General features: G+C 38.0%; 1 protein-coding gene across 3 annotated transcripts in view; it reads left to right on the top strand.

Moving 5' to 3' along the window:
- The window catches only part of Lama4 (laminin subunit alpha 4), a 145182-nt gene extending 123623 nt beyond the window's left edge, over positions 1 to 21559 (top strand). For 2 of the 3 annotated variants that reach the window (XM_048353934.1, XM_048353932.1), the window contains 7 exons: positions 1180 to 1369; positions 9153 to 9308; positions 10978 to 11137; positions 13581 to 13711; positions 14718 to 14811; positions 15321 to 15440; positions 21078 to 21559. In XM_048353934.1, the coding sequence (XP_048209891.1) occupies positions 1180 to 1369; positions 9153 to 9308; positions 10978 to 11137; positions 13581 to 13711; positions 14718 to 14811; positions 15321 to 15440; positions 21078 to 21223 (997 nt within the window). In that variant the 3' untranslated portion in view covers positions 21224 to 21559. The remainder of the gene's footprint in view (positions 1 to 1179; positions 1370 to 9152; positions 9309 to 10977; positions 11138 to 13580; positions 13712 to 14717; positions 14812 to 15320; positions 15441 to 21077) is intronic. The other variant, XM_048353935.1, reaches the window with a different exon arrangement.
- Positions 21560 to 22283: the final 724 nt, after the last annotated feature.

Below are 22283 nucleotides of genomic sequence, written 5' to 3'. Positions count from 1 at the left end.
CATTGCTCTCCAAGAAATTATGTTCAGACTTCTTCCCAAATGTAAGATATACCAAAATTCGTTCTTCCAGGTGTTTTCCATATTTAATCAAAAAGAAAAGTTACCTATGGAAGGGAAGGTGGCTCAAGTTTCATGGCTCATCTTCTGACCTTTGTATCTGACCTTTTATATCACCTAGCCTCCTACAACAAACTGCTTTCTGATTGTAAGTGAAATGCATCCAACCTGCTGGTCAAGGCACAACACTGGAATTACAAGTGCACTTGTATGTCTGTGGCCCTCCTGCTGTCTCAGATTCTCATTTCTTCTCAATACTTCACAAAACTCAAGTTATTCAATAGTTATGAATGGGCTTGGATGTAGCTCAATGGCAAAGCTCTTCCCTAGCAAGTGCAAAATCCTGGGTTTGGTCCCTAGTACCAAAAACAGAAAAGAAAAACTACAGTTTTGTTTTAAAAGATAGTATTGATGATCCATTTTATAGCTTTGATACCAAAAAATCCATATATAAGTCTTAGGTACCTTTTTTAAACCTTCATGTTGACAGTGTATTCATGAGGAACCTCTAAAGCCTTAAGATATGAAGGCTGCTTGAGCAGAATCCGTATTTCATGTTCTTCAGGAAGAACTTAGATGTATTCGCACTAGAAATATACTTTACCCATATTTGGATCCAAGGAGAGGAAGGTTTCTTCACATACATATTTCTACCCTTTTGTGTGGATATTTTATTGTGATAATATTCATCAATTCATTTTTATAGGGAAAAATTTAATCTGTAATTTAGGTAATACACTTCTATTAAGATTTTTACATGCATACTCATTAGTATGCTGTCCGCACATATAGGTATCTTAAACATGTAGAATTTTACTAACTTGCAGCCATATTTTTCCAAAGGGATACAAGATAAAAATCATGAACTAGAACAACACTTCCTTAATTGTGGAATATACCCCTTATGTATAGAAAAGTTATATGCTTATCCAATATTCATTAATAATGCTAAAATACAATTAGAAGATAGATAAGAAAAGCTATTTATTTATTTGTCCTTATTGCTTAACATTTATTACTATATACTATTTATTCATCCTCATCACTATATTATTCTGAGAAATTAAGGATAATCCTTAGTCCCATTTTACTTATGGTGAACTTTTTCTTTTCATTCACCAGATCTCAATTTTCCATTCGTCTCAAAACTCGTTCCTCCCATGGGATGATTTTCTACGTCTCAGATCAAGAAGAGAATGACTTCATGACACTCTTCCTGGCCCATGGTCGCTTGGTTTTCATGTTTAATGTTGGCCACAAGAAACTGAAGATTAGAAGCCAAGAGAAATACAATGATGGCTTGTGGCATGATGTAAGTCGAAGGCAGAGAATAGCTCCACCATCACAAGGTGGCTATAGAAATATCTATTTTAATATTATGCTGCTGAGAACACTTTGTTCTCAAAATCTTGAAAGACACACAGTTCCACAGTTCACACATTATCATTTTTTTAAGTTTTTATTATCAAACTGATGTACAGAGAGGTTACAGTTTCATACATTAGGCATTAGATACATTTATTTTTATTTATTTATTTATTTATTTATTTATTTTTGGCCAGTCCTGGGGCTTGGACTCAGGGCCTGAGCACTGTCCCTGGCTTTTTTTTTTTTCTCAAGGATAGCACTCTGCCACTTGAGCTACAGCGCCACTTCTAGCCGTTTTCTGTATATGTGGTGCTGGGGAATTGAACCCAGAGCCTCATGTATACAAGGCAGGCATTCTTGCCACTAGGCCATATCCCCAGCCCTACATACATTTCTTGTACTGTTTGTTACCTCATCCCTCATTCCCCCTCCCCCCTCCCCTTTTCCCTTTCCCCCACCCATGAGTTGTTCAGTTCATTTACACCAAACAGTTTTGCAAGTATTGCTTTTGTAGTTGTTTCTCTTTCTCGATTTTGGTATTCCCTTTCAATTTCCTAGTTCTAGTACCAGTATACACGATTTCCAATGTACTCAGATAAAATACAGAGATAGTGTAGGTACAACCACAGGAAGGTGATACAAGAAGATCATCAATAATAGAAGCTACGGTTACACATGGGACATTGAAAGTTACAACTGTGCTATAACAATCGTTTCCATAACATGGAGTTCATTTCACTTAGCATCATCTTATGTGTTCATATGGGTATAGCTATTGGGCTCTTGTGATCCTCTGCTGTGACTTGCCTAAACCTGTGCTAATTATTCCCTATAAGGGAGACCATACAGCCCATGTTTCTTTGGGTCTGGTTCACTTCACTTAGTATACTTTTTCCAGGTCCTTCCATTTCCTTACAAATGGGGCAATGTCATTCTTTCTGATAGAGGCATAAAATTCCATTGTGTATATGTACCACATTTTCCTGATCCATTCATCTACTGAGGGGCACCTGGGTTGGTTCCATATTTTAGCTATGACAAATTGTGCTGTGATGAACATTGTTGTGCTGGTGGCTTTACTGTGATTTTGTTTGTGGTCTTTTGGATAGATACCCAAAAGTGGGGCTGCAGGGTCATAGGGAAGTTCTGTATTTAGCCTTCTGAGGAATCTCCATACCGCTTTCCATAGTGGCTGAACCAGTTTACATTCCCACCAGCAATGAAGTAGAGTTCACTTTTGGCCACATCCCCTTTAACAATTGTTATTGTTAGTTTTCTTGATATAGGACATTCTTACTGGGGTGAGATGGAATCTCAATGTTATTTTGATTTGCATTTCTTTTATGGCCAGTAATGTAGAGTACTTTTTCATATGTCTCTTGGCCATTCTCATTTCCTCATCAGAGAAGTCTCTTTTTAAGTCTTTAGCCCACTTGATGAGGGGACTGTTGATTCTTTGCGGTTTTGTTTTGGAGGAATGTATTTTTTTAGTTCTGCATATACTTTAGATATGAGGCCTTTGTCCGTTGAATGGCCGGTAAAGATCTTCTCCCAATCTGTGGGCTTTCTGTTAATCTTGTGAGCTATGTCTTTTGCCCTGCAGAAACTCTGCAGTTTGATGCAGTCCCATTTGTCCAACCTTTCTTTGTTTTGTAGCCTTTCTGGGTCTTTGTTAAGGAAGTTCCATCCTGCGCCAAGGACCCCAAGTGTTTCTCCTACTCCTTCCTTTAGTGTTTTCAGGGTGTCTGTTTTGATTTCGTGGTCTTTAATCCATTTGGACTTGATTTTGGTGCAGGGTGATATATAAGGATCCAGTTTTAGTTTGTTGCATGTGTTGAGCCAGTTTTCCCAGCACCATTTGTTAAAGAGGCTATCTTTCTTCCAAACTATTGTTTTAGCTCCTTTATCAAAGAATAAGCAGGCATAGTTCTGTGGGTTCATTTCTAGGTCTTCAATTCTGTTCCATTGGTCTTCAGGCCTGTTCTGGTGCCAATACCAAGCTGTTTTTATTACTATAGCTTTATAATACAGCTTGAAGTTGGGTATTGTAATTCCTCCAGCACTGTTCTTTCTGCTTTTTGCTATTCTAGGTCTTTTATTTCTGGATTGCTTCCTCTATTTCATTAAAAAATATTGTTGGGTTTCCGCATCAAGTGATATAACCATGTGGTTCTTTACTTTGCTCCAGTTGATGTGGTGGATTACATTAATTGACTTGCATATATTGAAGCAACTTTGCATCCCTGAGATGAATGAATCCAGTTTGATCATGGTGTATGATTTTTTTAATGACCTGTTGAAGTCGATTGGCCAGAATCTTGTTGAGAATTTTTGCGTCTATGTTCATCAGGGAAATCGGTCTATAGTCCTCTTTCCATGATGAGTCCCTGCCTGGTTTTGGGATGAGGGTTATACTGGCTTCATAGAATGAGTCTGGTAGTGAACGTTCTCTTTCAGTTTCATTGAAGAGTTTGAGAAATATTGCTGTGAGTTCTGTTTTGAAGGCCTTGTAGAATTCTGCTGTGAATCCATCTGGACCTGGGCTTTTCTTGGATGAGAGATCACTTATTGCCATTTCTATTTCAATACTGGATATGGGTCTGTTTAGAAGGTTTAAATCCTCATAGTTGAGTTGGGGATATGAATTTTTCTAGGAAATCATCCATTTCTTCCAAGTTCTCAAATTTGTTGGCATAAAGATTTGCAAAATAGTCCCTTATTGTGTTCTGAATTTTGGTTGTTTCTGTGGTGATGTTACCTGTTTCATCTCTTATCTTGTTTATTTGAGTGTGCTGCCTTCGCTTTTTGGTCAGGTTTGCCAGGGGTCTGTCTATCTTGTTGATTTTTTCAAAGAACCAACTCTTTGTTTTGTTGATTTTTTCGATGTTTTTTTTTCATCTCTAATTGATTTAATTCTGATTTGATTTTAATTATTTGCTTCTGTCTATTGATTGGGGTTTGGCTTGTTGTTCTCTTTCAAGGAAAGTAAGGTGCTTCCTTAAATTATTGAGTTGCTGTTTTTCCAGTTTGTTGATGTATGCACTCAGAGATATAAATTTTCCTCTGAGTACTGCCTTTGCTGTGTCCCAAAGGAGCTGGTACTTTGTGTCCTCATCTTGGTTGAATTCCATAAACATTTGAATTTCCATTTTAATTCTTCAATGACCCACTGACGGTTCAGCAGTGTGTTGTTTAGTCTCCATGAATTGTAGGATTTTATGTGGTGGCTCTTTGAGCTCTAATTTTATTCCATTGTGGTCTGAGAGAATGCAGGGAATGGTTTTGATACTTCTGAATTTGTACAGATTTTCTTTGTGTCCTAAGATGTGATCTATTTTGGAGAATGTTCCATGTGCTGCTGAGAAGAATGTATATGCTGTTGTTGCTGGGTGGAATATTCTGTAGATATCGATTCAGTCTAGTTGGTCTATGCAATTGTGTAGTTCTGTGGCTTCTTTGTTCAGTTTTTGGCGTGTTGATCTGTCCGGAGGTGACAGTGGAGTGTTAAAGTCCCCAACTATCAATGTGTTTGGGTCTATGACTGTTTTTAGAGTCAGTAGTGTTTGTTTGATGAAGTTGGGTGCTCCTGTATTTGGTGTGTAGATATTTAGGATGGTTATATCTTCCTGTAGGAGAGATCTGTTTACTAGTATGTAGTAACCCTCTTTGTCTCTTCTTACCTTTTTTAATTTGAAGTCAATTTTGTCTGATACTAAGATTGCAACTCCGGCCTGCTTATGGGGGCCATTTGCTTGATAGATTTGATTCCAGCCTTTCACTTTTAGAAAATATTTACTTTTGCTGGATAGATGTGTCTCTTGGAGGCAGCAGAAAGATGGATCTTGATTTTTGATCCAATTTATGAGCCTATGTCATTTGATTGGAGAATTAAGTCCATTAATGTTGAGAGTTAGGATTAAGAGCTGATCATTTGTTCCTTTCATTATCCCTGTCTTGTTAAAAGCTGTGTCTTCCCATTTCTTGATCTGATATTCTGGTTTACTAGTTAGGTTTCATTTCTCTGTCTGCATTGGGATCTTGATTATTTTCCCTGTATAGTACGTCTTCGAGGATTTTCTGTAAAGCTGGTTTGGTGGAGATATATTGTTTCAGTTTTTCCTTACTGTGGAAGACTTTTATTTGACCTTTGGCTATGAATGAGAGTTTAGCTGGGTACAGTATTCTTGGTTGGTAGTTATTTTTATTTAGGGTTTGACATACCTCATTCCAGGCTCTCCTTGCTTTCATGGTCTCTGCTGAGAAGTCTGGGGTAATTCTTATTTCTTTTCCTTTATATGTGATTTTTTTTTCTCCCTAACAGCTTTAAGAATTCTTTCCTTGGACTTTACTGATCCTGTTTTGATTACAATGTGTCGGTGGGATGTCCTATTCTGGTCTGGTCCGTTTGGGGTTCTAAATGCTTCTTGTATCTGTATAGGCCTATCCTTCTGGATATTTGGGAAGCTCTCGGCTAATATTCTGTTAACTAGGTTGCCTATTCCATTAACTTCTTTCTCCAGGTTTTCCTCAATACCTATCAGCCTTAAATTGGGCTTCCTGATTGTGTCTTGAAGCTCCTGGAGCAATCTGTTTTGTCAATTGGATTGGTTTTGTATTGATTTTTTATCTTTCTCCATAGATTCTAGGGAATCTTCAGCTCCTGAAATTTGATGTTCTGCTTCAGTTTGTCGGGACTGTAGGCTAGCTACTTGATTTCGAATCTCTTTTTCTTCTGACTGGACTTTCCTGATGATCTCCATGTCCTTACTATACTTACATGTTAAGTCCTGCATGGACTTCTTTACTTCATTAACTTCATTAATTTGGTTTTGAGTGCTGTCTCTCAAATCTTTTAGCTGGGTAACTATCTTTTCGTTTGACTCTTGTTCAATTATCTTTCTATTTGTGGAGGCCATGAAATTCTCCATTAATTTTTGCTTTGCCTCCTCATGCTCTAGAATAGTTGACTGAAGAGATTCAAACTTTTCATTTATCATTTTTATCAGTAGACTTTGTAGAGTATTTTTAGGGTTCTCTTCCATGTCTTTAATTGACTGCTCTGCTTCCTGCTTGTTTTGAGTAGGAGATGAGACTCCATTGTTTGCCATCTTTCTTGTGTTTCTTCTGCCCATTTGGATTGGGAATGCCAATCTAAAAGCACTTGTGATCACTGTTTAAGACCCAAAGCAGACCTTACCAAGCACTGTTGTGTAAATCTTAGAAGTTCACAATTATATACAGATACCTTGTATTCCTGTATATAAAATTTGATTTGGTGTTCCTAAAGAATACAATTTTGATATAACAACCACTCCTGAGCCCTGTATTCAGTAATTACTTATTTACTGTTACAACCCTATAAGCAATTTTTGTTGTTATATTAAGTTTTTGTGGACTGTATGGCTTTGTCTTTGAACCCCTTTGATTCACTCTGTTTGAGCAGAAATTCCCTCTATCCAATAACCTGGGGTCAATGGAATCTGGAGGTCCTGGAAGTAAGTCAGGATGGTAATTTAGAGATAGTAAAGAGAATAGAGTAAAGTGGGGGGGCAGGTGATGATTTGGTTTAGTTTCAGTGACGTGGAAATGTGGAGAAGAGTAGAATAAGTAGAAAGAACAAGGTTTAAATGATAGTCAATGGAGTGTTAGCAGAAAACAGTAGAGGTGTTATTCATAGGAAAGTAAACTTTTTAAAGAAAAAGAATGTGAAGAGAGAAATAAAGAAAAAATACTGGAAGACAAATTCACAAAACAGAGAAAAGTTATTTTAAAAAAAGAAAAAAAAACAGTAAAATGAACAACCACCCCCCCCCAAAAAAACTTGATAAAACAAACAGGTAAAAATGGAGAACCAAACAACCAATGATGTTTCAGAAATGAAAAAGAAAAAAAAAAGCTTAAAAAATATTTTGAAAAGAAAAAAAAAATGGAGTCTTCCTTGTTTGGGTGGGCTTTTTACAGTCTCTGGTTTCCTTGAGATAGTCTGCAGTCTATTTTGCTGCTTGGCTGGTTTGACTTGCTTTCAGTTTGCAGGGGGTGGATCTGTTCTGACCCTCCTCCCCTGTTAGTGAAATCCTGGGGCTCTATGGTTCACACAGCTAGCAGGTAGGCCTTGGGTGTCCACTGTAGATAGGGCAGGTGAACAGTCTTGGGAACCGTGGCTCCTCCCGTCTTCTGTGGGGCTGCTGCCTTTAACGCCTGGCTTTGAATAGGCTGTGGACTCAGCAGGGCGGGGCACCTCTGGCCTGGTTTACCTGGCTGAGAGACACTTGCCTGGGAGAGGTTCCTCCCTCCTGGGCTGGGCAGCCTCCTGGGCAGAGCTGGCTATGGAATTCAGCTCTGTTTAGGGCTGAGAATTGGGCTTTCTCTGTGACGGTACTGTTTATCTTTCTTGGGAACTGTTTGTTCTCCTGTCTGGTTGCTCTGTGCCGCCAGTAACTGCTCACTGCTTTCGGTTTTAATTTAGAAATTCCGGTGGGCAGGGCGGGGCACCTCTGGCTGAGTTCACAGGATTGTGTGAGCCACAGCCCAGGACAAGCCTCCCTCCTGGGCAGGGGGCTTTCTCCTGGGTGGAGTTGGCTCTCACTGATTGGTCCCTCTTGCCCTTTTCAAAGATGGCCATTTTGTCCTTGCTTTCCCCAGGCCCGCTTTAGTTCCAGTCTAGTCTGGCCCTATGCCATTGTCAAAGGTGGTGCTTTACTCTGGCGGTGGAGGAAGGGCTAACTTCAAGGAGCTGCTCTGTGGGCGCGAGTGAGATTGTCTTTTGTGGGGTACTCACGCTTTCTCTGCTATTTCGGCCCATCAGTGCTCAGCCTGCGATCTGCGTGTGTCTGCCACCATCTGGAGGATTTCTCCCTGGTCACCGCTGGTGTGGTTTAGGTGTGTGGAGTGCAGGGTGCTGTGCCGGCGCCGGCACTGGTGTGGTGGCGAGTCTCTGCCTGGAGCTCAAATCTGTGTTTTCAGGCCAACAAAGTCGATTTTTCCTTCCTGTCCAGAATCCCTGTACTGTTATAACTAACTTGGGCTGTCTTTCTAGGAGTAAAAGTGTCTCTGGAGTGGGAAAACTGTGATGTCAGAGGGAGCTTAGCTAGGGCTCTGCTGCTCCTCTGCCATCTTCCCAGAAGTCACATAACCATTTTAATAAAGGATCATGAGCCAAAGTAACTGAACATAAATGGAAGTTTGGTTTCTAATGATTTATAGACTCTTAATTTTTCAGCTATTATTAACTATCTTGAGTTTATGCTGTGGGAGATACAAATTGAGTGAATTAGTTAGGAAAATGGGCTATTACAAAGGAAGCACCTCCATATTCCAAGTAATCAAGCTGGCAACAGGAAGAGCTTCATAAAGAACCTTGCTAAATATAAACTGAATTTAGAAAATATACTGTAGCATTAAATCATTCTTTTTAAAGGTCATAAATTGCATGGGGAAAATGCAAAGTGAGCCAGAAAAACATACCAGTATCTAAACATAGCAAAGTTGGCCTAGTGATTATTTACAACAAAGGACAGGATTTCTGATGTTCCTGCCATTTCTTTGCCAGAGGTTTACTAGGCAGAAGAAGAGACATTGCCTCTGACTTTCAGAGATGGAAGCACATTGGATGAACTGGTTCATTCTAACAGCATTGCAATCACATGATTGGGAGGAGGAGAGAACATGGTCTGTTCCCCAATATTGGAAAGTCCCCAAAATGTACTATTTCCTTTCCCTTCATCCAGGTGATATTTGTTCGAGAAAAGAGCAGTGGCCGGCTGGTCATAGATGGTCTGAGAGTCCTGGAAGAAAATCTTCCTCCCACTAGAGCTGCCTGGAAAATCAAAGGTCCGATTTATTTGGGAGGAGTGGCTCCTGGAAGAGCTGTGAAAAATGTCCAGGTAAACCAAGCATGACAAGGTGAAACCATTCAACTATACAACCAAAATACCACTTAACCCAGGCCTGGTTTTACAGTTTAAGAAACTAGCAAAAGTAAAATTGTAGTTTTACTAGAGATAAGACATCATAGTAAGTATTACCTGCAGGCTATCTGTCTGCCCTGAGGCATTACAAAGTCACTAGCCCTCTTTTGATTTCAAGATAGAGGTAAAAGGGAATAATGTTTCTGAAGCATAAATTATCATGAAAAGTCACTGCTCTAGGAGATCTCACTTGTTCTAAAAGTATCTATAGTTTCAATTTAAGCAGATATCAACACCAGAAAACAAATATTCCATTAGATTGTTGAGTTAAAAATGTAATGTTTCAAATCATCCCATAAATTCAATTATATTTGTGTTTCTTTTACATTCATAGTTAGTAGGGTAAAATATATAAAGGTATAAATATTATAAATTTACTTAAGGACTGCAAGTACCCTGGAAGAGAAGTGAGACTGTAGTAAGAAAAATCATTTTATGTCAACTTTTAAAAATATTTAGCAATAAAAGTAATGCCTCAATGGACTAAAGTTTCTTTTTACACTAATATGTATTTGATTGTAACACAAAGTATTAATAATACACTTCTAAAATCCACTAACATAAATAAAGCAAAAATAGTCATTCACATAGTAATTAAAAAAGAATTACGTTTGAAATCTAATTTTAAAAGATTTCCAAACACAAAATGAAATCAGTTATCCAATATGGCCCACGTTTTATGTCCTGAAGTGTGATAAATTCTACTACAGCAACAGCTAAGGCCAGAAATACAAGCTTTCTACTGTTTAGTTAGTTATTAGAGATTTAAGAACTTTGCCAGCTCTCATCAGCATTCATGTCAAGGGCCTAGCTGTTATTCTTTTTTTTTTTTTTTTTGTCAGTCAAGAGACTTGAACTCAGGGCCTGAGTGCTATCCTTGAGTTCTACTTTAAGCCACATCGCCACATCTGGTTTTCTGGTGGTTAACTGGAGATAAGAATCTCACAGACTTTCCTGACTGAGCTGGCTTTGAAACATGATACTCAGATCTCAGCCTCCTAAGTAGCTAATATTATAGACATGAGCCAATAGCACCCAGCTCTAGCTGTTATTCTTGAAGAAAAATGAACTAAAATACTTCTTTTTTTTTTTTTTTTTTTTTTTTTGGCCAGTCCTGGGCTTGGACTCAGGGCCTGATCACTGTCCCTGGCTTCTTTTTGCTCAAGGCTAGCACTCAGCCACTTGAGCCACAGCGCCACTTCTGGCCATTTTCTGTATATGTGGTGCTGGGGAATCGAACCCAGGGCCTCATGTATATAAGGCAGGCACTCTTGCCACTAGGCCATATCCCCAGCACACTAAAATACTTCTAATACTCAATTTGCAGCCTGCAGCTGCAATTTATTTTGTCACTGTCTATGGAAATTTTTTCATCGCTTAATTATACAAGCTGATATTGTCAAATGCAAAGTTCTAGCTTCAGAGGGCTAGTTAAAAAACAACCTCCTGGAAAAGTCTTGATAACTCAGAGCTAAAATAAATAGATAATGAACTACTTGGTTTTTCTTCAGACTCAGCCCCTCTCATTTTGCTTCCATGTATGTGCTGAGAATGTGGATTTTTAAGAAATGTTTTCTTCTTTCAGATTAACTCAGTCTACAGTTTCAGTGGCTGTCTCAGCAATCTCCAGCTGAATGGGGCCTCCATCACCTCTGCCTCTCAAACATTCAGTGTGACCCCTTGCTTTGAAGGTCCCATGGAGACTGGCACTTACTTTTCAACAGAAGGAGGATATGTGGTTCTAGGTAATGTTGATTGCTGTGATTTCAATAGGGATTGCCACCATTTAAACTAGGGTTGAAAATTATTTCCCAATGTAACAGCATTGAAAGATGTTGCGGCCCTTAATGGATGATGAAACCATTAAGAAGGATTCATGTTTTTTTCTCACAGGAATTAGTCCTCACTTTGCAGGGGGACCAGCTTGATGATTGCCAGAGTAGGTTTCTTAAAAAGAAAGCTGGCACCTCCCCTCCTGTTCTCACTCTCTTGCCCACCTATTCACTTGCCTGTAATGTGACCATCACTGGATGCCAGTACACCAGGCTCCTATCCTTTTCAGCCTCCAGAGCTGTGAGCCAAATAAACTCCTTTCTCTTTATAAACCACTCAGCCTTTGGTATTCTGTTACAGCAACAACAACAACAAAAAAAAAAAAAGACTAAGATAACGACTTGTATTGAGCACATGAACCATGAAATGCTCTTTAGCTGGAGACGGCTTATAGGGAATCCTGGGTTCCAATTGAAAACTTAAAAATGTCACTCACTTTGATCACATGACCTTCTTTCCCTAAGGATCCTTATGTTCAGCCTTCACTGCTCAGAGCAAATGTGTGGTTCCCATCCCTGTTTGCTCGCCCTGACTAGAGCTTCTCCACAGCTGCCAAACTTCAAGGTACACACAGTCATGGCTCTAGAACTTACTGTCCCATGTGTGGTCTGGCCTATGTTGACTCTTGGCCCTCTTGTTCCTCTCCCTCTTCCTGTGCTCCCTTTTAGCAGGACACCTGTTGTCCCTACTTAAGGAAATATCTGCCATACAACCCTATCTGACAATACTATCCTTCAGGGATCTTATTTCTGGATTTTTATTCTTCTTCAGTATTACTCAATTTCTCACTCAACAATTGTATGCCTCTGATATGGCAATCTCTATGGAAGATGATGGACTCTAATAGTTCTACAAACAAATAAAATCCTAGCAAACTACAGACAACTACCATCTGATCCATTCCAACACACATTCTAGAGCCCAACTAGTAGAGGTGAGAAAAGCACCAGGATAGGAACTAGGAATGAGGATAGGAAAAGGGTAAGAGAACAGATGCTCTCTGATCTTTAGGCACTTAGGTACATCCCCAAATAAAGAAATTTCAATGAAACTGTATACTTCCTTAACCATTCATGTCCAATAGAGTAGCCGGAGGTAATCTCCTTCCCAGTCTAGCTCATGATTTTGCTTTCCTTTTCTTCTCCACCTGTTTTTTCCTACTAAATCATCTATATATTTACTTCTTATTCCATCTGTGAGGTTTAGTAGTATAACTCTAACCGTTTCAAATGCATAAGCACCTGTACAATTGATGTTCGATTACATGGACATTAACAGCAGGAAAAATGGTAAAGTATAAACACAATTAAGATACACAGGTCATCTGGGTGCTGGTTCTTCACACCTGTAATTCTAGCTACTCAGGAGGCTGAGATCTGAGGATCATGGTTCAAAGCCAGCCAGGGAAGGAAAGTCCATGAGAATCGTTATCTCCAAATAAACAGAAAAAAAAAAAAAAAGCTGGGGGTAAAGCTGTGGCTAAAGTGGTAGAGTACTAGCTGTGAACAAAAAAATCTCAGGGACTAGTGTTCAGATCCTGAACTCAAGCCCCAGGACCAGCAAAACACACACACACACACACACACACACACACACACACACACACACACACACACACACACCTACCTTTCTTTTAATCCCACAGGTCTGCAATGAACATCTTGGAATGAAAACCAAAAAACACTGTCTTGAGTCACCACAATAACAACAGCTCTAAATACTTTTGCTGCTCTTACTTTTTTCACTGAAATGCTTGTCAGCACTGTCACTAGTTAGCGATTTGTTTAAGGATTATTTTACTAATACCCATCTGATCAAGTCATCTCCTTCTTCAATGGCCACAAATAAAGTCTAACTTCTGCAGTTGAGCACGGAGCCCTTTCAGTGTGGTTCCCATCATTCTTCCTTCTCCCTGTGTAGCACCATCCTTCCATGGTTAAGAAAGTGACTCACTGGCCTTCACCGGGCTCTCTAAGGATTACAGCCTCCACCCCAGGATTCAAACTTGATCTTCTGTCCAGATTGCCCTGTTCTCATTCTCTATCTTGAAATAGTAAAGTATGCTAGCTGGAACTCACTTCTCCTCCCCTGAACCCTCCAAGCACAGACAATATTTTTAGCTTCTTGTCCCACCTTCTATACCACAACAAGAATAAAGGGTTAGTTAGCTTAGTCTCCCACAGTGCTTCCCATCTGAGTTAGACATTGAAAATGGCACTTTCTAACTTTCCCACTGAGAAATGCATCCAACTTTTGAAACTAGATACAAAAAAAATCGATGTAATTACAAAATCACCCCATAGTTGCAAAATTTTACTTTGCTGTTTTGAGAGCATATGGTATTTCTGTCCACAGATGAGTCCTTCAACATTGGCTTGAAGTTTGAAATTGCATTTGAAGTTCGTCCCAGAAGCAGTTCTGGAACCCTTGTCCATGGCCACAGTGTCAATGGGGAATACCTAAATATCCACATGAAAAATGGGCAGGTCAGTCTTAAAATATGATTTATTGGTGTGTTTCATCAAACCTTGGATTATGATCTAAAGCTGATTTAGTTCACAAAATTATTTCATCAATCTTTCTAGCTGGAAAAATAGGAAAGCTGTAGCATGAAATTTAAATGTAGGGAATATTTGCATTCATATCTATACACTGGAAATTGTTTGATTAGAGAAACCATGAAAACATGCCAGTATTACTAAGAAATAAAAAAGAAAAAGACAGCCAATAGTAACTTTCTAAAAACTTGTAACAAAACTTATCACGCAAATGGAAGTAAAAACATACCTAATTATCAAAATCAACAAATGCAAAACTCATCCAACTATAATGTATGTTTATCAAAGACATGCATACATATGTACTTGTGCATAAATGTTATTTTAAAGTATCAGAAATGTACTAATTCAGTATAATTTGAACATAACTTTCACACTAAAATATTACCAAAGAATATTCATAATGTAGTTAAATAGATATTAAGGAAACTATACATTTACATTACACCTCAAACATAAACATAATAAACAACTAAATAATAAAACCATGCCCAAGACCCTGAGTTGGAATCCCAGCCCCTCAAAAATAAACTAATAACAATAACAATAATACTTAATTAGTCCTCCCAATATCTCTAGAACATAGGTAATATTACTGCTTTTAATTTTACAAATGTGGAAACTGAGGCAAAAAGTAAGATTCTTATCAATATTTTAGCTAGCTTTGCTTACCACACTTACCTTTAGAAATCAATGGCATTCTTCTGTTATATTTACCATTCTTCTCATTTTCTTCCTAATATATATCATTGTCTTTGCAAGAAGCATACCCAGAATAAACTATTTCTATCTCCTATTAAAGACTGACCTCTTGTGTTCAAATTGTAATCAGGTTTAGATATATTTGTTTAAGGTATTGTTTCTCTGTGGTAAACTATTTAAGAAAGTTAACTTTATCATGCTGCACTACATAGTGTGCTCTGTTTTTTGACAGGTCATAGTAAAAGTCAACAATGGTGTCAGAGACTTTTCTACCTCAGTAACACCCAAGCAGAGTCTCTGTGATGGTAGATGGCACAGAATTACAGGTAAGAAAAATCCAGTGTTCTGAGTTTCCTTTATAAAATGAGTCTAACACACACACACACACACACACACACACACACACACACACACACCTGGAGGGGGAGGGGTAAGGGACTAGCAGGACTTTATGACTTATATGACAGATGATAAATGGCAGTTTAAAGGCAGCCAAGAAAAGAGAATCAGGTGTTATTTTACTAAGTGTGTATGTTGAATCCATGTGTGATCTGAAACTACACATGCTGCCAAGTAGTGCTGGGGAGTTGTTTGAGTAATGCATAACTGGTAAAGCTACAAGGCAGCTCTGGCATAGTCTAAATATTCTCCTTTTCAAAGGAAAATGTTCCAGTATTTGCTCAGTTAGATGTGGCTAGACATTGTAGATGTTTCCACGACATAGAAGCATGAGGTTTCTTGTAGAATTTATCGTTGTTGTGATTAACCAATCACTTCCATGTGAAAATTAATCATGCATTTGCCTCTCATGACCAGTTTTCACACTGTATTTCAGTTATTAGAGATTCAAATGTGGTTCAGTTGGATGTAGACTCTGAAGTAAACCATGTGGTTGGACCGCTGAATCCGAAGTCAGCTGATCATAGGGAGCCTGTGTTTGTTGGAGGTGTTCCAGGTAAGCTTAACAGAGACACTTCCAAATCCCAAAAACCAGTACATTCTCATAACTGTTACTGTGATGTGAAGAACTGACCCATAGGCTTTCATAATTTACCTAATAACTCAAAAGAGTTTATATATAAAATGTCCCTTATAAGAAAAAAAGGCATCAAGGCCTTTCAGTTCCCAGCCCCACAAAAAAAGATATATGAAAAAGCATATTGAAAATGATGACTCCTTATCCAAGCAACAAATAAGAACTAGCATTCTAACCAGCATATTACTCCTATCTCACCATTCTTGCTAGTTTTTCTCTCTTCCTTGTAAATATCCTCCATATATACACTACCAAATACCCTATGAAAATGTACTTACTAATACTGCTCTAGGAGTTGAGGGATAGGAGGATTCAAAGTTTGCTGATAATTGCTCCCTGCTCTTAATAGGAAAGAATACATCATTCTCTGTCTCACTTAGTTTTAATTGTGAAAACAGCTGCATGTGGTTCTCATATATTGCACATTCCCTGAGAGGTTCAATCCAGCTGCAATCCATAAACATCATCTGCAACATCACTGCCTCATCTGCCAAGAATGCTGGATATATGATCCAAGAGGGTGCTGAGCACATTTACAGACCCTATGTTAACCCCCACATGCATGCATGATTACACACACACACACACATACACACACACACACACACACACACACACACACACACTCTTTTTTAACTTCTAACCATAACCTTAGCCGAAACATAATTGTTTTTATGTATTTCACTAACTTGGAAAGATGAAATAACTAGGAGAAAAATAAAAGAAGGACATATCTGTGTTTTTGGATCTGGAATTTTAATCATCTCCTCACTTGATCTAGACCTTCCAGTGTAAAGGTAGTTGATACCTCAAGAGAAAGAAAAGGCATAGATAAATGAAGCATCTCACCTTGCGTCCTTTCAAAATAGTCCTAATTATTATTTTTTCAAATACCAGTATTGACAATGACAGTAATTTGTGATCAAAAGTTACATTTAAGATTTTTATAGGGAGCTGGGAATATGGCCTAGTGGCAAGAGTGCTTGCCTTCTACACATGAAGCTCTCGGTTCGATTCCCCAGCACCACATATATGGAAAACGGCCAGAAGGGGCGCTGTGGCTCAGGTGGCAGAGTGTTAGCCTTGAGCGGGAAGAAGCCAGGGCTGGTGCTCAGGCCCCTGAGTCCAAAGGCCCAGGACTGGCCAAAAAAAAAAAAAAAAAAAATTCTTATAAAGAATCTTCTTCTCTTTTACTTCCTCCTACTGACTCCCAGAGCTGCTCTGCTCTTTCTGCTTGCCTCAGGCTTTAGTTCTGAACGAGACTCAAACAAAAGCCACCACCGCATTTAATGAAGGTGCAGTATAAAAATTGTTTTACATCAGTGCTTATATTTCTACAAACTGCTTCCTTCCTAGGAGCACATATTTTAACATAGTTTAACATATTTTTAAAGAGCCCATAGGATCAAATTCCACATCATCCTGAAGGCCCTTGATCATCTGTCCCTTCCTTCCTCTCACCCCTGAGACCTCCCTATACATTTTGACACGTCTTTTAATGTTCAGTGATGCTTTCTTTGTTGCACTAGTGCTCCAGGCTTCAGTTTCTGGAACAAAATATTGTTCTCCTTTTCCTCTAGTAGCTTTTCAAGAAACAACTTCTTCCAATTTGAATTTCCCTTGAAAACTCTGCTAAGACTTTTGCTTAAGCCATTTACCCTAGGGTGTCTATTTACCCTAGGGTGATAATAGTGTCTATTTACTTATCACAGAATGTGATTAAGGCTCAACAGTACACTCCTTGCAGGCAGGGACTCTGCCTGCATTCACAACCCCAGCACTGTGCTAGGCTCCTGGAGTTGGGCATAACAATCATGACCCTCTAATGAAGTTAGTGTTGTGGTTCCTCCCTTTACAAGTCACACACCATATCACACTAATGTTTCTCTTTGGGTTTTTTGGTCTGTTTTTACAGCCTGATTCTAGCACTATATCATTAAACTTACTAAGAGATGTACCTAAAGCCACTCAGCCTATCAGAATCATATAGTGAATACCAAACTTAGTTAATGACACAACCTGCAGAAACTAGTAGGCTAGGGGACCTAATTACCAACCCACTATACCACTGCAGCTTTTAATTCCATCTCAGAATCATATCAGCAAGCATACAACATAAGCAATTATAACTTAAGCTGAATGTAATTAATTATGTCATTTTGAACTATTTGAGACTGATTCCATTAAAATCACATCAGCAATAAGGGCATTAAGAAAAATAAATACCATACTAAAACTCCTGGGATAGTAGCCACTTGTCCCACTCAGAGCTGTAGTGACTTTTCTTTTTCTTATTTATTTTTTATTTACTTCCTCATTTACTTATTATCCTTAAGTGGTTATACAAAAGCATTTCAACTCACCATGTCAGTTAGTACAATGCATCTTGATCAATGTCATCCCTTTCATCATTCTCCCCTATCTCTCCCAACCCCACTCAGCGGTTCATTATTTCTATTGTTAAGAGCTAATACATAGGACTATTACACCAACAAAAGACCACTTAGTTCTATGAAATTTAAATGTTTAAAGTTAAAAGAATTTTTAAGCTTATGAGCCCATACACCGATTTAACCAACTATTTCTCTAATGAAAATTCTATAGTTTTATATGAAGTCAAACCTTCAACCTGAGAAACATTCTCTCTTAATTGATTCTGTCAGTCAATTATTTATGTCTTGTGATGAATTGTACAGACTATAACTAGTGTACAAATTCTTTCCTCTATGAGCCACAGGATAGAATCAAAGTCCATGTTCTTAATCTAGTCTCTGGTTGTGGGCAAGAGCTTTCGAGGTTCCCATTCCTTAGAATCTTCCCTATTAATTTTTTAGTCATCCTAATTTAGAGACATATAAAGGGAACAACTGCTCAAGCCCCTTCCAAGTCTAAAACTTTGACTATCGATCATTCTGAGTATTAAATGCTATTGCAATAATTTATTTTCAGTACTCAACTTCTGCACTCTTACTCACCACTACTGAGAAAGTTACAGCTGCTTGAGGATGTTTAATTTGCTGTCTTGTTTTCTCTTTCTGAGTTACTGATTTCTAAGTGTTTTATTTCTTTTATCTGCTACTACTCACAGAGCTGTTTGTATACAATAGCAGATTTGACTAAATGGATTTTAATTTCACAATATTTCTAAGCTCTCTAAACTGATTTCAATTATATTACTTCTATCATCCCAACACATTTCATTGTATCGGCACAATTAATAAACATAAGGCTTCTTCCTCTTCTAATTACAATAAGGGGAGAAAGTCCCCCTGGCATATTACAGGCCACCTGTGCTCACACAAACACTATGCCAGTTGTAACTTCCCTATTTGCAACTCTGAAGCCCTGAGCTCAGAAAATTAAACTTTAGTTTATGTGGATTCATTATTTTCTCATTCTATTCTATGAGCTTGGCAAAATATAGAGGCTGAAGGGTAATAATACTAATTAAATAGAAACTGAAATGTCTTTCTCCCTTCTCAGCAAAACACAGGAAATAGGTGAGGCCTGTGTGAAATTAATTGTGCCTTTACATGTAAGTAGCAAATTTTAGCCCTAAAAGGCAACTAAAATTTAACTCTACAAAGACACCTGATCATAGAAAACACTGTGAATCATTTAAATGATCATGTGCATATTACTTCAAAAGCAGATGATAGACCTATACCAGTGGTTCATGCCTATAATCCTAGCTACTCAGGAAACTGAGCTCTGAGGATCCAGGTTTGAAGTCAATCTGAGCAGGAAAGTCCATGAGACACTTACCTCAGGATAAAGAAAGAAAGAAAAGCAGATGATGTTCCTGAGTCAATTAAAGCTATATTCCATTGCTGATTTGTGAAAACTTATGAGCAATTAGAGTTTTTTTTGTCAGTTGTAGAGCTTGAACTTGGGTCTTGGGCATTGTCCCTGAGCCTCTTGATGCTGAAAGCTAGCACTCTACCACTTGAACAACTGTGTCACTTCTGGTTTTTGCATGGTCAGTAGGAGATAAGAATCTCACAGGGACTTTTCTGCCTGGGTTGGCTTTGAGCCACAATCCTCAAATCTCAGGCTTCCTGAGTAGCTAGGATCACAGACATGAGCCACCAGTGCCCAGTGCAATTATATGCTTTTTAACTTGGTGCCAATATTTGGTATTGGAATGCCTCCATTCCAAATTTTTTATGTAAACATGGCATACATAGTAGTTAGTTACATAATCAGGTAATGAGTACATTTCTTTTTGAGCAGTGTCACACAGTATTTTCCCTCATGACCCTCCTCCTCCCACCACGTTATATAGTTCATCTCCAACATAGTGTCTAGTGAGTATCACTGCTGAATTGATTCACCCATTGTCCCACAGTTTATGTGATTTCCCTTCCACTCCCCAAATCAGATAGACTTATATACAAGACAAAGGGTACAGAAATCAAATATAGAAACAAAAGGGAATAAAACAAAGGGGGAAAAAAGAATTGCAAACACAACAAAAAAATCTCTTCTTCCCATTTCTTGGAAAGCTTCCCTATGACCCAGAAATCCCACTCCTGGGTGTTTATCAAATTGACCACAAACCAGGCCACACTAAAGCCACCCAACACAACCATGTCCGTTGCAGTATTGTTTACTATAGCTAAGATATGGAATCAACCCAGATGACCTTCGATGGATAAATGGATCAAGAAAATGTAGTATATATATATATATATATATATATACAATGGAATTCTATGCTTCCATCAGAGAGAATAATATTGCCCCATTCATATGGAAATGGAAAGACTTGGAAAACATTATATTAAGCCACATAAGCCAGACCGATAGAACAAAGGTTGCATGGTTTCCCTTATTTGTAATAATTAGAATGTGCTTATAAATCTACAAGTAAACCCAGTGGATAGTAAAAGACAAAAAAATTAGAGTTCAAGCCCCATGACCACCACCAACAACAACAAAAAAGACACAAAGCAAGGAGAGAGGCCTGAGGAGAAATTAAAGTTGTCAGCACCTGCTCCCTAAATTCTATCCTACAGAATTATGAGAAAATATATTTCTGTTGTTCAAATTACCCAGTCTGTGACTGGTCCAACTGTTAAACAGAGCCCTAAACTCTAAAATAAACAAGAGGATTTTAAAATTTTATTCATTTAATTGTAAAGGTGATATACAGGGTTACAGTTACATAAGTAAGGAAATGAGTATATCTACTTGTTTTAAACTTGCACTTTGAATAGACATTTTATCTTTTTATCTAAATGTGATCATGCAGAGCTTATGTGGAAGATATTAATCCACTGAATTTTGTAGACCTTCCAATTTTTATCCCACCTCAGTTTGCTAAATTGGAAAAACCATTTAAAATGTGTTTCAGTAAAGAAACTGCTTTATACATGAAAAAAAAATTACATTTGGACATGACTAATTAAATAGAGCTCTAAACATTTGCACAGTGAGAACAACAGAGGATATTCTTGAGAGGATCACAAGGGCTCAATATTTATGTGCATATGATCATATAAAATGCTTATCAAAATGAACTCCATTCCAATTTTTATTTCTTTCTCTTTTCAGAGTCTCTACTGACACCACACTTGGCCCCAGGCAAACCCTTCACCGGTTGTATCCGCCACTTTGTGATTGATGGGCGCCCTGTCAGTTTCAGTAAAGCAGCCTTGGTCAGCGGTGCTGTGAGCATCAACTCTTGTCCCGCTGCCTGACATGACCAGGCCACAGCTACCTAGAGTACTGAGTTCTTTGGAGCACTGAAATAAACACAGAGACAACCAGGAAGAACTCTCTTCCTCTCAGTAGAAGCTCTCATCTTATTGAACAGGAACTTAAAATGAATTGTTGGTGACTGGATGTTTCTTCCCATCTGGATTTATAACCTGGGGTCCAAAGCACTTGCAGTGGGGAAAAGAAAACTTGTGTTGAAAGCATACATACTTTCTGTTGGCAAAGTTACTGTTGCTGTCTCTAATAAAATAAAATGGGTTCTAAACAAACACTGGTAAGCATTTTGTAGTTGTGACTACATTCTCAAATTCACCTCTTTCAGGAATGATAACTTTTAATTTACACAAAAATATTTTTGACAAGAACTACTTTTATTTATCTTGCAAAGATTTACTCATATATATATGAAATCTAAAATTAGAGGATGAATTTTATTTATCACTTTAACAATAATAATTTAGGTTTATAACTTCAGTTGTCAAGGTTTAATAAAGTTTAGTTCCTGCAAATAGTAGTGTAGTTTATTTTTATCTACATAAAAGGAATTTAACTGAAAAAAAAAAGGATACGTGAAGGGACACTCTTGTAAGATATTAACATTCCCTGTGTTCTTTAGGAATCACCAAGAAATTATAGAGAAGAGAAAAATCATAAAATGTAACTTAAAAGCATGAAAGTGCTCTTCTGAAGGTTAGTCCTGGTGAAAGTATAGTGCAAAGATGAGAGCCTTGAGCAATTTCTCTGGATTTTGTTTTAAGGAGGGTTGCATTTTTATTTGGCAAACAATTACGTTATCACCTTTATTTTCTTGTTTTATTTTTAGTCTGATTATCCTTAGCTTCAGTCTAGAGATATTTATACTTAATAGAGTCATAGCTTTTCTGGGTCTCTACTTAAAGCCCTATATGATCAGCAAGTCTTTCCTCTTTGGTTGATTGGAATTCAAGCACCTCCCTGATTTATACAAGCTCCAAAAGTTTGTCATGTTATGACTCCCTAGAAGGCTTTTCTGATTTTTCAACTAGTTCAGTATACACACAT

The sequence above is a fragment of the Perognathus longimembris genome, chromosome 9 (assembly GCF_023159225.1).
Source record: "Perognathus longimembris pacificus isolate PPM17 chromosome 9, ASM2315922v1, whole genome shotgun sequence".
In the NCBI taxonomy this organism is placed as follows: domain Eukaryota; kingdom Metazoa; phylum Chordata; class Mammalia; order Rodentia; family Heteromyidae; genus Perognathus; species Perognathus longimembris.
Note: the sequence above shows the minus strand (reverse complement) of the source record. Positions and strands in the feature narration are given on the sequence as shown.